Source organism: Ammodytes marinus (assembly GCF_949987685.1).
Source record: "Ammodytes marinus genome assembly, chromosome: 8".
Taxonomy (NCBI): domain Eukaryota; kingdom Metazoa; phylum Chordata; class Actinopteri; order Uranoscopiformes; family Ammodytidae; genus Ammodytes; species Ammodytes marinus.
The window spans coordinates 8,040,279-8,056,929 of NC_137212.1; the positions used below are offsets into that span (position 1 = coordinate 8,040,279).

The 16,651-nt window shown below is 39.6% G+C and overlaps 1 protein-coding gene across 1 annotated transcript in view; it reads right to left on the minus strand.

The window, feature by feature from the left end:
* Positions 1-15,272, minus strand: part of atp11b (ATPase phospholipid transporting 11B) — a 51,133-nt gene extending 35,861 nt beyond the window's left edge. The window contains exons 1-7 of the mRNA XM_080032524.1: positions 15,017-15,272; positions 6,567-6,683; positions 4,889-4,978; positions 3,201-3,281; positions 2,422-2,529; positions 1,649-1,777; positions 764-867 (exon numbers count right to left, since the gene is read on the minus strand). Of these exons, the coding sequence (XP_079888650.1) occupies positions 764-867; positions 1,649-1,777; positions 2,422-2,529; positions 3,201-3,281; positions 4,889-4,978; positions 6,567-6,683; positions 15,017-15,043 (656 nt within the window). The 5' untranslated portion in view covers positions 15,044-15,272. The remainder of the gene's footprint in view (positions 1-763; positions 868-1,648; positions 1,778-2,421; positions 2,530-3,200; positions 3,282-4,888; positions 4,979-6,566; positions 6,684-15,016) is intronic.
* Between the last annotated feature and the right edge of the window lie 1,379 nt (positions 15,273-16,651).

Consider the following 16,651-nt stretch of genomic DNA (forward strand, 5'->3'; position numbering starts at 1 on the left):
CCTTTGAAACGTTTAGACTGACAGAGCACGGATAAGTGTTGACGAGATTTATTTAACTGTGATAATGTGTCTAAATGTGAAGCAGAGGACACGGCCATATTTAGACCTATCGATGTCAGTTTAATTTGGACTTTTGGATTCAATTATTTTATGAAAAACATGGACGCTAAAATTTCTAACAAGTTTTATCGCAATCACTAACCCTTAATAGTAAAGCATTATTTTTGGTTAATATAATATTGGAAAAATCGGATGAAAATAAACCTGTTAAGGTTGAGTGCCTTTTCACTCAGAGTGTTAAGAGAACGAGGCGGCGACCAACAGACGGGGGAAAGGGAGAAAACTGCCACCGAAACAAATTGCCTGATCTAAAAATAGACGGATCGATCCTGAAGTAGCCAACTGAGACAGAGGGAGGGGTTGTTTAAGAGGTGACGAGGCCCTCTCACCCCATTACTCATTTAATAACACATCTATGGGAGGGCATGGCTACCGTGTATTGGTCATTTGTATCGTTTTGGAAGTGGGTTCTGCAGCTTTTCAGGGGTTTTTAAGGGGATCACAGGAAATATATATTGAGACATACAGTATATTATATCTACAGTGTTACAGTAATAGAGTTTAAAATCATAAAGAAGTTTCTATATGAGGAATCCGAAAGACAGGATGTTAATTTCAATGTTCTAATTTAAATGTAGCACTGGATCCTTCTTGTATCATTGACTTTACACTGTGCCTTCACCATACAAGTGTGTGTACACACCTGTACAGGTCAGCTTCTGGTTGTTGACACTCCACCACAGCCTGCAGAGCCTCCAGTTGGGTCACGGACTGACATACCGAGGTCTCGGCCACAGAGTAGTGGGTCTACACGGACACACAACACACAGTTTAATAACCAATATTGAGAAACAATACGTGAAAAGATCTACAAATAGAACAGAAAACTTTATTTTTATAAAACAACTAGTGGAGTCAGTTGCCATTGATATGCAGGATATAATGAATGTCAGGGAAGACAGAACTATGGATTGTCTTTTTTTATACATTTCATCTCTTTGCGTATTTAAACAAATCCCACATGTCACTAAATGTTTGAATAAAACATGGAATAGCATTAAAATACTTTTTCCCCCCATACATGCATACACCTAGCACACACACACAGACACAAACACACACTGGCATTAGTCTTGTGACAGATTCACAGAGGTCTGCCGAACACACTCTTTTCCGACTTATCACAGACTAATTCCCAAAATATGCTAATTATTTCCATTAAACAGCTTTCAAATGAGTCTCAATGAGGTCTTCTCCATGCATACAGCTTAACGCTGGAACATAAAGGTAATGGAGCCCATCCCCATTAGCGTAATGTCCCAGGAGTATCAGTATGACAGCGTCCATCTTCACCTGAGCATCACTGCTACCATCACTGTTGAGTCCTGTTAGAAAACGTGCAGTGCCTCAGAGCACACAGCTACACAACAGATGACCCTGGTAAATCTACTGACCACAAGTAGCACACCACCAAACCACAGATATTCTCACATATAGTCCTAAAGCTAACGCCCTCGCACGCACGCACGCACGCACGCACGCACGCACGCACGCACGCACGCACGCACGCACGCACACACACACACACCTTGAGGTTGGTCTCTCCATCAAGGCTGGCTGTGGTGATGTGACAGGTGCCTTCGGCCCGATCTGACGACAGCAACACGAGGTCAACTGGGAATGTCTCATCTTTAGCCACACGAACAATGTCCCCCACCTGGATGCACAGGAAGAAAAAACGATTTCTAAAAAGTTTGCACATTTATACCACATAGGATCTCAGAGTTCAATACACCTTCATATTTCTACCGGTGAAATAGGTCTTTAACACTTGGAATGGGTGCTGTTGAGTTTTATTATTTTTCTGTATTATTGTAATCTATTGTTTTCTTCTGCTAATGTGTTAAATGTATTTTTGTACCAGACAATGTATATGTACGAGGAAAAAAACATATTCACTCTTCTGTAACAACCCTACAAACAGTGGCATTCATAGTTACTGCAACAGATGCATCATTCACAGAACATTCCAGTCGTATTTGTTTTGAACGTCATGAACGCCCCAGTTTCTTGCAATCCAAACATATGCAACAGTTCTCTTTTCATTGACACTATCTTATCTTTGTACAGCAAACTGGCTCTGGCTGTATAGCACACCCACCAGGAATGTAACAGCCCAGCTTAAGTTAGTTTATGCTGTTTGCTTTGAGCTGCGAAGAACTCTTTTCAGGTACTTTCAAGTCCTTCTTAACAAACCTAATGCTTCACTATGGTAGAAGTGGTGTCTTGCTTCTAAATAAAGAGCAAAGCTATGAACTGGATTCAGAAAGTTCTTTGAGGGTGTAGATTTTGCCTTCGTACCCTGATGTTTTTGGATCTTGTCTGGACCAGACTTCCACTGCGAACCACAAAGACTGGAGCCCCGTTCACCTCGTTGTCCGCCTTGTGTCTCAGCCAATCCTCATAGCCCTATGAAAAGAAAAAATAATTTAATGACCAAAAACATACTTCTGGAATACAGCGGTATTTACAACCAATGCTGTTTAAGTTATTCTAAACACATCTTTTTTGTATTAAAAGTTGAGTCAGTGATAAAGGCGAATGCTTGTTGTCAAAATCACTTTTTGTCATATCACTGAATATCTCCTCACCATATGCTACCTGGCTATACTGTGTGTGTGCACTCAAATCTGGTGTTAATACACAGCCTACACTCTGTAAATGGACATGTTGTTAGCTAAGGTGGCCCCCTTTGTTTACATACCCGTTTACGGAGCCTAGCCTGAGAATTAACACTGGATTTGTTTTCAGTGCAAACAACCTACATACAGGTAGCCGATCATAAAGAGAGATTTTGACAACAAGCATTCTCCAGAATCACTGCCACCACCTTCAACGCAGATTTGATTACTGGTGAGAGGATAAAGCATCCTCAATTAACGATATCTTTTTCACATTGTCATTTATTCAACATCGTTCATTTACTAGAAGGATTCAAGTTCTCTTAATGAATTTGAATTAGTTGAAACAAGTTAGGTATCACAAGTCACTGACTAAAATGAGTCGTTAATAACACTTGATGCGAGTTCCTCATTCTCAGTACCGGCAAAGAGGAAGTTATAGTGTGCTTGTGTTCTCACCTGTTTTATGGCGGTTACTGTGATCACAAAGAAGAGAGGAAGACCGCTGGTGACTGGGGAAGTTGGGGTGTCTATCATTAACTGGAAAGACAAAAACAGATGCCCGGTGTGAAGAGATTTCAACAAAATTGGAAGTGAAGGGGGGAAAAAAAAGGACACCATAGGGTGTGGCCTGTTAGAGAGACAACAAGCGAACTAGGATGACAAAAGAGAGAAGTAGTGGCTGATGTGTCAAACAGGAAACCTGCCTTCGTCAAAAGGTTAACTGTCAATACAGAGCCAGACAAACCAACATGCAAAAAACGCAAAGGAAATGAAAAGCTGCGAAAGCAACATTAACTGCAGCAGACACATTTCAGCTTTCCAAACCTGAAGGACCATTTGTTTAGAAAGTTGCACACCGACTGCTGCTTAAAAATGATTTCCGCAGAACTCCATTAATACAAAAAATTAAAGCCCAGGTACCATTTCTCTGCAAATGTTGATTATTATCTTACTCTTGAATAGAAAAATGGATTTCCAAAGATTAAATTTTTATTATTTTTGCTAGGAAATGATGGGAGAGAGATATTTCATACAGTAACGGTCCCTGGTTGGATTCAAAACGGGGACGTTGTGGTTATATGGTTTGTGGTTATAAGGATATAGCATATAGGATGCCATATGTAAAACTTTTCTTCTTTGGAACCAAAGTGATATGTCCTCTTAGGCATCACTTCAATACAGTTTAACATTACACCAAGAGTGTCGTTATTGGCTAAAATTACATCTGCTTGGTAGCTGGCGTTTGAAAAAAAATATAAATATAAAAATGTTGCATCCAGATTCACACACATTGTTTAGTTAATATAGCCAAGTGAAAGCCTATCCCTCAAAGCATAACAACCCTCTTAAATGATGCAAAAATACAGTTTGTTCTAATGAAATCAAAGCCCCCATTTTAGCATACTACTGGTAGTCAGATATCTCCTCGGGTTACCTTTAAACAAGATACAGCAAATATGTAAATGGACTGCGGTTAAAAAGCGCTTTTATCCAGATCCTCACATTTAAGCTCTTTACAATTTGTTTTGCCTTTAATTCCCCCATCCACACAAGCACTACCATGCATGGTGCTGGCCAAACATTGGGAGAAATGTGGCGTTTAATGTCTTGCTCTCGATACACGGCAGGAGGTGGGGAGAGAACCACCAACTGTAAAATGGTCAAACGGTCCATCTAAGAAAATGTAATGTTCACTGCATCGAGATGAATTGACAGCCTCCTTAAAGTGAGTGAGCCTAAGCTGACTTCAGCAGCATTGACAAGCTGAGTAGCTGAAAACAGAGACGTGTTAGACAGAGTCAAGTCGATTGCTTTGGCTTCACTACACCGGCCCAAGTGAATCAGGAGAGGCCTGGACATGTGAAGGCCTAATCCAACTTCAGCACAGTCTGACTGACGCATAGTGACGGCCTAGCACTTGGGTGTTGCTGTAAAGACACACATATTACTTAGTGTATGGTTGGGTGTAATGCTATAATTACACAAGGGCAGACCAGTCTCTCTAAAAGTTGATGAGTCACTTACTCACGCATGCACAAACAGATACACACACACACATGCATATTTAGGACAGGGAAGGTGAGGCCACATTCTACTCTTAACTCATAGTAAGAATTGTGGGTGCACAGTTGTGTGTGCATTACCTGTACAAGGAAGATGATGAGAAAGTAGAAGTTGGCTATCCTTCTGAACTGCTCAAACAGATTCTTAGGAACAAAATTCCAAACGGTGTACTGAAAGAAAAAATAGGAAAAACAATATTTAGGACACAGATTAATCAAAGGTTGACTCAGGCAGGGTGTGTGCATGCATTACAAAAACATCTGAATTATTGATTGTATTGCTTTTAACAAGTATACGGAAACAACTACAGCTACTAGGCAGGTAAAAATTTGATTTTGACATAAAAAGTGTTTTGGTAAATAATGAGGGACTTCCCTCAGCTGATCTGAGTGCAGCGTTCTCCAGACAACTACTGTTTATGTTTCAATCATAGGTTTCAGTTCATCACTTCCGGTGCAGCATACTCTAATGGCTAATGTGGTTGCACTTTTTTTGTTCACTCTTTCCACAAAAAGCATTTCTGCGTGGGGCTTTGACAAACTTCTTTTAACTTATTAAGGTGAAATGCATACCTTTAAAAAGAGGCTCCATAAAGAAACTTTAATGATCCCAGTTGACTTAACCCTTCTATCAATCCATCAATCGACTGACCAATCAATAAAAATCCTCACTACTAATGGTGGGCAGCAGCCTCTTTGGATAAGTATGCTTTTTTTGTCTATTCAATCTTCCAAACCAAAACCAAAAAGTTGTTTGTCGGACTCGATCCTGTTCTCAACAAATCATGCTTCACTCCTCAGCTCTCCCCTGGCAAAACAGAGCTCCAGATTATTTTGTAATAAGCCAGAAATCAGTTTATGGGTTTTGTGTTTCTCTATGTTTCTCTCTCTCTTTTTTTTTTTAAGAAATAAGATAAGATAAGATAAGATATACTTTATTCATCCCAGCAGGGAAATTCAGATGCTACAGCAGCCAGCATACACAGAACACAACACAGCACATATAGGCCTATCCCCACCCAAACATGAGCATACATACATAGCCAAGATGAGAAAGTGGTATGGATAGTCTCTGTGCATAAGTGCATAAGTAGCTGTTACTCGTATATAACAGTACACAAATACTAGCTCTGCCAGTGCATATGATATGGTAAAAAACAAAAATTATGCTAAAAGAAAAAGCAATCAAGTGTGCAATTATACATGTGCAGAAAATGCAAAATATGCAGCGCAGGCTAAAGTTTAAAAGTTCAAATGTCCTCTGTCCTTACTGAAAGGGGAGTCATTATAAAGTGCAATTGCAGTAGGTAAAAAAGTGCTTTTGTATCTGTTATTTTTGCAGCTTAGCCGCCGTAGCCTCCCACTAAAAACATGGTTTGAAAAAACCTCCCACTAAAAAATGGTTGCTGTCATAGCTCAGGTTCATGCGAAATGTCATGGTGCAGCGTCAAGTGCCTCTAACCACCAAAACAATATATAAATAAATAAACAAACATCTGTTTTGCACTTCTGGCTAAAGCTGGAAAGTCCAAACATGGTGACACATAATTTGACAACATGATTGTGGCAGTTATGTGAAAAAAACCTAGGAGTATTCATAATGTTAGTAAAAAAAAACAATAACAGAACATGTACCTAATTTTGTAGGCAATAAGTAATACCAGTATATAAAGTGAAGTAAAAAAAGACAAATACAATTAAAATATGGCTTGAACAGAATAACGTGAAATCCTGCATCATGAGGTTGGGGTCAAAGTACCTTGGAGGAGATGATTCTGTTGTCAGCAAAGCGTTGTGGTATGTAGTGGCCATGCTGGGGGAAACGATTGGCCACGTAAATTGTCCTGGTGTCACTCTGATGAGGGGGGTCAACGCCCTGAGAGAAGGGAGGATGGACAAAGAAAGAGAGAGAGAGAGAGAAAAAGACTTGAACTTCAATAATATGTTGCATTGATCCAGTGTAAATCGGATATTTAGCATGTTAACTGCACCATTTCAAACCCATTTCAAATACACCATGTCAGGAACAGCTCTGGAAAAAAGCAAGAGACCACTCCAAATAGTCAGTGTCTCTCGTTTTACTATTTATAGGCATATGTTTGAGTAGAATGAACATTTTGGTTTTATTCTATAAATGACTGACAACATTTCTAGCAAATACCCTCAAAAAATATTGTCATTAAGAGCATTTCCACTAAGTAATGTAGAGATACAGATTTAAGGAAAATCCAGACTGGTCTCTTAATTTTTTCCAGAGCTGTTTACATGTAAATGTGAGGAACGTTTTTAGCGTAGTTTGTCATACTTTTTCCATTTTATTCTATATATTGTACATGTTTTTGATTGAGCTACTTTTTAGTTCAGGTTTTAATTCAGTGCTGCCTGTCTTGTAATTTACCAGTTTCAGACTTAACCCATTAATGACTCACACAATTATATTGTGTATGTTAAAGGCCCTTTGCTAACACTAAGAAGGTTAAAGTTAGCCGCTTAGAATCTTTTGCAAATATCATATGACGTACTGTAAGTCTGACACACACATATACACACACCCACAAGCACGCACACAGGAATGTATCCGGGCCACGTCACTCACTCCCACACAGATTCACCTCTGCTGAGGGACACATGTAAACTATTACTGCCTTTCTCTTTCTCTTTCACTTTCTCAAGCTCTCCATCCACTGCAACTGCTTTTCCCTAAATAAATGCACCACAAGTGTAACACTAAGGTAGACAGACAACTGCATGCCAGTCAATGTGTATTTATCCTCTTACTGATATCTCGTAGGCCTCATTTACAAATTTCCAGGGTGCCGTAGGTTAACTTTGCAAAACGGTGTCCATTATGTCATCACCAAGCATTAAAGCAGTGATTCACTTTTAGGAATGAAAACAATGTGATCGGGATTTCCATTTCAGCTTTGCTCGCAGCTTTCAAAATATGTGTGCTTTCTTTACCCTCATCCCTTGACAACATATATACTATGATGTGTTTTTTTTTTTTTCCATTGGGCCGGCTCAGTCCGGTTTAGCCAAGCCAAGCAAGGATATATTTCCACAGCAGGGCTAACTTTTGTTGATTTAACCTGACTCCTTGTGGTTTCGGAGTCTCTTTTCACTCCTGTTTGTACTTTCAGATTAGCCTGGCTCCGCCCGCCCGCCTACTTCCGGCCAAATTTCATTTTCCCTTCAGTAGTCAGTCTGGGTGTACAGTGCATTTCCCAGTTTTACCGGAGAATTTACAATCGTCCAATCAGCGAACAGAGCGAGTGGCTGAGAACGATGACGTCGAAGTCGCGCTCCAGTTTCAGTTGAATGCTGCGTTCCTTTATACTCGGAAGAAGGAGATTTCCGACTTGGTAGTTCTGAGTTCCGACCTGTCTGTGTTCCAGTGCATCTGCTCGCGAAAGTATGGACGCCTAAAACCTTTCTCGTCCAAATAACTAAACGTTAGGCTCTAACAAGTTACTGTTGCCAGGTACCGGTAGATTCATAGACTACAATATGTAGTGAAGTTGGAAATTTCCGAGTTCCCTGTCCAACTGGAACGCACCGTGAAAAGCCGGCTCATGACACACGTGACGACCAAACGTGATGCGATTGGTTGGCTTATCCAGAGTGGCACTGGGCAGATCCAATAGTTTTAAACTTCGACAGACACCCGCCTCCAAGTGAGTCAACGTTTGCCAATTACAGCACTTCCAGACCTTCTGTACAAATGAATGAAGTACGATGGTCTGGTTGGACCAGGCTACTTTCAGATATCAGCTTTGTTTGAATTTTCCCAATATCTTTCTGCCATATTTGGGGCTGTGTTAAGCATCTGATGTGAACCCAACTTTTCCTGCTGTGTGACTCCTTCAAATTAAAAGTCTTCCACTGGCAAACCAGCGGGATGCTTTTATTGTGAACAGGTTTATGGGAAATGCAATGTGTTTATCACAGCACATTTGGAGCAGCCGCTCAAAGGCCAAAAGTTCAGTTGGAGATTCTTGAGTGTTATGTTACTAGAAGGTAACGTAGCCTCAGGTCACTAGTCTCAAGTAAAGATGACAGGCGAGCTACAGCGGTCTAGTCTCACGTCTTGCACCGACCCAGATTTTTTTCTTTTCAAACCTATAGTCCTTCACCCCAACCGATGCTGCCTCAAATGACATCACTTGAGGCAATTTATTAGATTGAGCGTAACTCTCTGCTGCATCCATTTCTCACATACACAGTTTTCATTCGCCATGACTTGGTAAAGTTACCCTTTAACACACACAGTCCCAGCAGTAGAAGTGAATGTAGAGCCAGCCACATATAGTTGAGCTACATCAGTGTTTCCTTGTTAGTTATTTCAAACAGCAGCATTTCTCAAATGACTGAATATCTGACCAGGGAAATGCAGCCAAAGGAAGTTCTCATGCATTTTAAAGTAAATGAATGAACCCTGGTAAAAAAAGTGTTTCAGTACAATGTTCAATATGTTAAAGAGTAGCCTACAGTTTTATAAATAGTAGCCTGCAAAGTCCTACATATTTAATCAGAAGTTATGGGGATACAACAATCTCATAAGTTGTATCAGCTGGAAGAAATCCAGTTCACTTTTCTTTTTATCTGTCTTTGACAAAAAAATAACTCTTTGGCTCCCATGGGGTGATTACATTAAAGGTTACATTAAGTAATACATATTTGAACTCAACACAAACCTTAACTTAATCGCAGATGCTAACAGGCAGAAATAAGTGAGTTTTATAAGCCGGAAATATCCACGTCCAACAAAGTCATTGTTGAGTCACTGACATGGACAAACCGATTATGGTAATGTTGTGCTTGAGGGTATAAACCATCTTTCTCAGTACACCTTATGAATACTGTAAGGATCCTTTATTGTGTTTGTTGGAGGAGTACATTTCTCATCCCTTCTCTCCACCCAGTTCTACAGACAGTCTGAGGACTTAAGAGATTCTAGCTGCACCATCACATCAATCAGCCATCAGTGAAGTTGCTTAATCATTCCTCTTCCTTGCACACCGTGGCTTAAGTTATCTTAGGTGCTGTCTGAATACAAATCTACTGTCACTGTAACAACAATGTTAAGGGAAGTTTCTTACTCAATGTTTTGGAAAGTAACGCAATGCAGCTTCGACAAAGCAATTGTTGTCCATTGCTTGTTTGGTGTATGGCTAACAACTTTACACCGAGAAGATCCAACTGTAAGAGCTTCTTGTTCAACTATAGCAAGTGAACCATCAATGCAGGTTAAAAATAGTACAGCAGACTGGTTACATTCAGGGTCATTCAAAGTTATACAAGAGCAGAGATGGCTGATATCTCAAAATGTTCCTATTGGCCGAAGTCAACTCTAACTTTTTCTTCTAGAGTCTTTATCTCCAACAGCAAATGTACATGCACAGTGACGTACAGTGATCCATCAGGCAGCTAAAAGGTTTTTCAAATGCATGTTGAAAAATCTACACACAATTACATTATTCTTTACAAAATATTTTGTATTATGAATGACAGGGCTGCTCAGGGCGCAGTTAAGGTCAAGCAAGGTCTCGTTATTCAATTAAGAACTGCCAGGTGGGCACTTAATCACTTTATACAAATCTCTTAAGAAACCTCTGCTGCTGCTGCTGCTGCCCTCCCAGCAACCAACAATGTCCAACGTCCAATACATTGATAACATTTTGATAGACAGGACAGCTATTGCTAATACATATTATTCACGTAACTGGTATTAATTGTAACATAGCTGCATTTTCCCGATTTATACAACTGTGTTGACTTGAGTCGTGGCTGACAGGGTAAATGTTCAAAGGTGATGGCTCATTTGCTTCATGTAATGAAATCCAGCTAAATGCTACATGTAGTTGTGTTTCAACATCCAACACCAGCAACCTCAAGAACATTTTACAAGTACAGCATCATATAAATCTGAGGCAGTTCACCATGGTTGACTGATTGGGCAAAGTGGCTGCTGCACCTGCTTTGATGCGAATAGGTTTTGACAAACTACAAATATGACTGTCTATATACCACATCTAGACAGGGTATCACTTGTTATCGTTTTAACAAAAAGTCGGTAGTTTCTAACGAATCGGTTTTGAGCACTTACATTTATATTCGTAAATAATAGAAAACATGGGTCAAGCAGCAATGTATCTTGTCATTTCTGCCAAAAAGTATTACTGTTGAGTATGTTCCAATCTTTTTATTCATGTATCCAATTCTAAAAAAGATAACCATCCTTACTCAACCGTTAATCCAAACCAGGCTGTGATTTATGCATCTGGTTTTGTAGATAATATATGTAAGTTATGACTGAGCCAGAGCCCTAAAATTACGTAGCGTCTACCATGTCATGTTATGGTAGTACCTCTATTTGGAAATAACCAACTATAGTGATGCCATACTTGGCTGATGGATAGGTACAACTGCAATATTTTAGGGACCCTTAAACATTTCATTAAGTAACCCAATGATCTAAATCCAAGAAGGAGCCATTTCCATTATTTATTCCCCTAATAAAATGTATACCATTACCTATCAGAAAGGACCATGGATATAACAAAAAGCAGATGGGTTAAAGGAGGATTTCAAAGCTCTCGGACCATTGAGATCGTTCAAAGAGGCTGATATTGAATATCTGGAAGAAGTCCCACATTTTTCAATGAAAGGTATGTCACACATGTTCTGAGTTAATTGTATAGCTGGAGAATCCTCAACATAGAGGCAAAAACCTAAAAGAGAATAACAGGTCTCCTCAGTTATGGCAGTAAAAATTAAATAATACTGACAGTGAGTATAGCCATAATTTCGACATGGCTTTCTTGTAAGCACTCTGTCCCTGAAATCAAAAGTTTTATATTTGTCCTCTGACTCTTGTGCCGCCATCAATGTGTGGACTGACAGGTAATTAATCCCTGGATCAAGCCTACAAGTCCCACGATGCCTTGGGGGAAGCATTACCCTTAGCGATGACTGGCGGGGGCGACAGACTAATGCATCACAACCAAGGCAACGCACTGAGTCGTGTTATAGACCAAGAGGCATTTAATCAAATGGGATGAGGTAATCGGAGATGGAAAGAGGGAGAGAGGGAGTCTTCCCATAGAGCAAGTGTTGAAGACAGGAAGAACGCCACTCACAGAGAAAGAGAGATATCGAGAGATAGACTGCAGTCAGAAGTGCTAGTTGCTGCTTTGACGGTATTACTGATGACATCCCTGATACTAACATGACCACAGGCATGCCAACCAGAAGAAGAGATAAGGAACTCAACAATTCTAGCTGAGTGGCATAGTATTATTATCTGGTCCGATTAGAGATTAATGAAATTGATTGTAAAAGTGGAGAACATTCAGTACAGGCTAAAATGCATATTATGATGAATAGTCAATAAAATGTATTTATTCACATAATAATCTACATTTCCATCTTCTTGTATCAGAGCTATAGGTTTCCTGCTATATCAACTCATAGCATTAAAAAACATCAGCGTACAGAGATTCAAACCTGAGGCATAAGGCATACAGATAAACTCTAGCTTTGTTTTTCAAAATAAGTATCATTACGTGGCAATGCACTTGCAAGCGAAGCCTGGCTGCAGAAAGCTTTACAAGAAATAATAATGCAAAGGATTATGATGGGAAAATAGGAATTTGATATTTGATAGTTTCTTGAAATAAATGGACCGCTGTCCAGCAGCCGGATCGCACATCTCAGATGACCTGAACATGTGAATTTGAAGTGCTGCCTGGGACGAAGCAAACAAATGTGAAAACTTGATGTATCCAAAATGGTCAGCAATAATTTGTACACTGCAATTTGAGATTCACCACAAAAACTGAAACTTTCCATGTCATACTTGCATAACGTGAAGTCAAGGGGTTTGTCCAGTTGCCTTGTGTTGTTTGCTCTGTATTTATAATGGTCTCCCTTTTATGATGTACATGCAGCATTAACTAACATGATGTCAGCACTCAGCAGCACTGCTGAAGGAAGCAGACCGCCATGTAAAGCTTAACACACAGTCCATTAGAACTCTCTTTCTTTTCTCTTCAAAGTGGGAAACTGATAAGTGACGTGAGGGAATAAACATTGCCGCATTACCTTCCAGTTGACATCAAGGCCAGGAAAATGCCCCTGATAAACGTTTTCATTAAAGCCAGAAGTTGGACTTTAATTACACTTTTAATTAACTAGCCAGGTCCATAATACATATGGGATGGGTCAAATAAAATGAACTATCTCATAGTTGGAAGGAATTAGAAGGAAGCCACCATTTATATGGAGTTCAACTCTCCGTTGTGGTGAGAGAATTAACCTCTAAGAGCAGAAAGAAAACTTTTCTACTCATACTGACAAACTGGCAGCTGAGCAAGGGACAAACTACCCAGCCACAGTGCGGTGGCTACAAGTTAGAAGCATGGAAACACCTTAACATTGATTAAACTCACTGGCTGTGGTGACATCAACCAATGTGTGACTAATCTCATGATGACATGCTTCATTTACATGTGTTGGCATGCGCAACCCTCACATGGTCTACCAGTCACACCACACTCATTTATACTGTGTACGTAGGCCTCCAATGAAGGTTCTTATCTAAACTTTGGATTCTATGTTGTCAAACTGAAATTATCACAAGTATTCAGAGAACAATTGTTTCATTGATTGCGCACACACACACACACACACACACACACACACACACACACACACACACACACACACACACACACACACACACACACACACACACACACACACACACACACACACACACACACACACACACACACACACACACACACACACACACACACACACACACACACACACACACACACACACACACACACACACACACACACACACACACATCATTCATTCCTCCTAATCAATTTGACCCACCATGCCCCTGTACTCACTCTCCCAGTATCAGCTAATGTGAAACAGGCTTCCTACTGATAAAGCCATCTAAACTTGTGTCTGTTAAACTTTTGTTGGTGCCAATAGCTGCAGTATGTCCAATTTTGCAAAAACAAAAGAAAAACAACTTCAATAAATTTGGGTTTGTGACACTTTTTACAAAAAACATGAATTAGCCTACTTCTTTGGCCCAGTGAAGAGGTTTGATTTTCAACTTCAAATGCTGAAAAATAGCGCCTTTACATTTGATATGTCATTGTTTTTTTATTCAGGCTCATTAAAATTCACAACGTAATAGCCAAAAATAATTAGGCCTATATGTCTTCGCTTTTTTTAAAGATTGATTTAAGACATTAGACTACCATTAAGGGTTTGTTTTTAGATTGACTAATGCAATGTCTTTTAGGAGGAAATCAAAATCAGCCTATACTTATTTGCCTGACATGGCCTTTTCACTGCTCGAACTACCGATGCCAAATTTGCCTACCTGAGAGCCAACACAGCCATGTTTGCAGGCAAACAACAGGTGATTACAGCAAATACAGGATGCTCCCTGGACATATCGTCTCGTGGGCAATCATTCAGTGATCATTTCAGTTAAATGTAAGCCAGTGCATGCAATAATAACTAATAAAAACAACTGAATTGATACAAAGGTAGCATTATAATAACGTTACAATACGAGAGGGTTATGTAGGTTTTAATGTTCGAGAGTGGAGAGTGATATTATCTGGGCAATTGTTGAAGTTAGTTTTTCGGCTCTTTTGACACTTGAATTATCATCTTTAATTGAATCAGTAGGCTAGGACCATTGGTCTCTCAGTCCGTGTGGAGTTAAAGGCAGTTGCTGTTTAACTTTGCAAAGTTAAACATTGTTAGCCAACTAGCTAGCGTTAACTTACTTAGGTAACTCTCTGTTATATTAAATAAACGATTCGACCGTGAATGAAATGCTGGCAACTTTCAAATCAAATCACAACTCTTCAGTTTAAAACTCAACATATGATGTGTTTTTTTGTTTTGAGTCTCAACTACCTTATAGTAGACCCTTTTCAGCTAGCTGGAAAGGTAGCTAACGTAACCTGTACCTGACTGTCAACAACAACTATGTTTTAGAAATCCTCTGCAACAGCTAAATGCCGAGGTAAGCGTTGCTTAATTATATCCGAAATAAAGTTCATAAAGCTGTCCATGGGCTAAGCCTTGTATTTTGATACTGCTTGGTTTGAGCTAGTAAAGGTTAGCGTTGTGAGAAATAGGTAAAGAGAGCAGTTGTTTTCTTACCAGCTGCTGTCGTATCCACCGTAGCATCCTTGCAAAATAGTAGCCAGCTAGCAACTAGCTACTCCAACAAAACCGTCCAGAAACATAAATATTTCCCCCACCAAAGTCAGCTCGTCTCAGTCGCATCACGCGACACATTAATGCAGGTTAACCGGGACGAAAAAATTAAATCCGCTCTTCCGCCATTAGCGCAGGAAATGTCAAACAAATGATCCCCGGTATAAAAAGAAAAAAGTGACAGACGGCTGGCCGCGGAGTCCTGGAGAGCTACGCTACATCTCTGCTCTGCCACGACCAGTCTCCCCCCGCCAGCACACAGCTCACAGCGGCCACTGACTGCTTTACAGCGGCCTCTCATCGCCCCCTGCCTGCCTGATCTCACATAGGGTGGGATGGATGGATGGATGGATGGATGGATGGATGGATAGATAGATAGATAGATAGATAGATAGATAGATAGATAGATAGATAGATAGATAGATAGATAGATAGATAGATAGATAGATAGATAGATAGATAGATAGATAGATAGATAGATAGATAGATAGATAGATAGATAGATAGATAGATAGATAGATAGATAGATAGATAGGCTAGATAGATAGATAGATAGATAGGCTATATTTATATTTTCTATTTATTGATTGCCTAGCTTATTCATAACAAATAAAGTTTTTTAACAACATTTCTTAAAAGAGGTGCAGACTTTTGGAGATTTTGAATTGAACTGAGATGACAAACAATACTGTGGTAATTAACCTATGTGTCTTTTTAATATAAATTTAAATACACAGGCACAGTCTATTCTTTATGTCAATATGTGTAAATTAAGATCTAGGCTGGGTTTCCAACTTGGCAAATGCTCTGTGGGACCCATAAGACTTGTATTATTTAAGCTTATATTGATTCTTAATAATTCCCCTATAATGGAGACCAAGAAGCTAATTTTTGACCAGGGTCTCCCATTAAGTTAATTTGACTATGACTTCAATAGGAACATCTGAGCCTTTACATTAAAACCTACAATGAGTAAAACATTTAAATATGAATAATTGTGGAGCAAACACCAGTATGTGTTGCTGTTACACTATTTTTATGTTAAAATGTGTCTTCTTCATATACTGTGCTGAACTGCCAATGGACATGCTCCCTTTATTGATGTAGGCTTACTGTGAATATTGCAGTGGTGCTATTAATCGCAGAGTGTGCACTGCATTGCAAACCTGCTAATGCTGTATACACAAATAGTGATAAAGCAGGGCTCTGAGTAATATCCGGATTGCTTACAAGGCACTTTAAAACTGTTGAATACTCCCTGCCAACAGAGTAGAGACTTAAAGTGGATTTGCTTGCTCCAAGTGTGTTTTAGATATCTTGAGCCAGAGGGAATTTGTTTCTCATTTCCTTGGGCAAGTCCTTCACGAACATGTGCCGAAAAACAAGTATTCTTCGATATTATTCTGTCGCCCCTTTGCTCTTTCTAGGACCTGCCATTTTCCCTGATTGATTGTGGGGCTCCTTTTCAGAATGAAACAATATGACCAAAACCACTAACTGGAAACAAAATGGTACTTGGTCATTTATGCCTTTCTTCTAAGTCTTGCAGCGATGCTATCTGGTCCCTCTTGTCTCTTG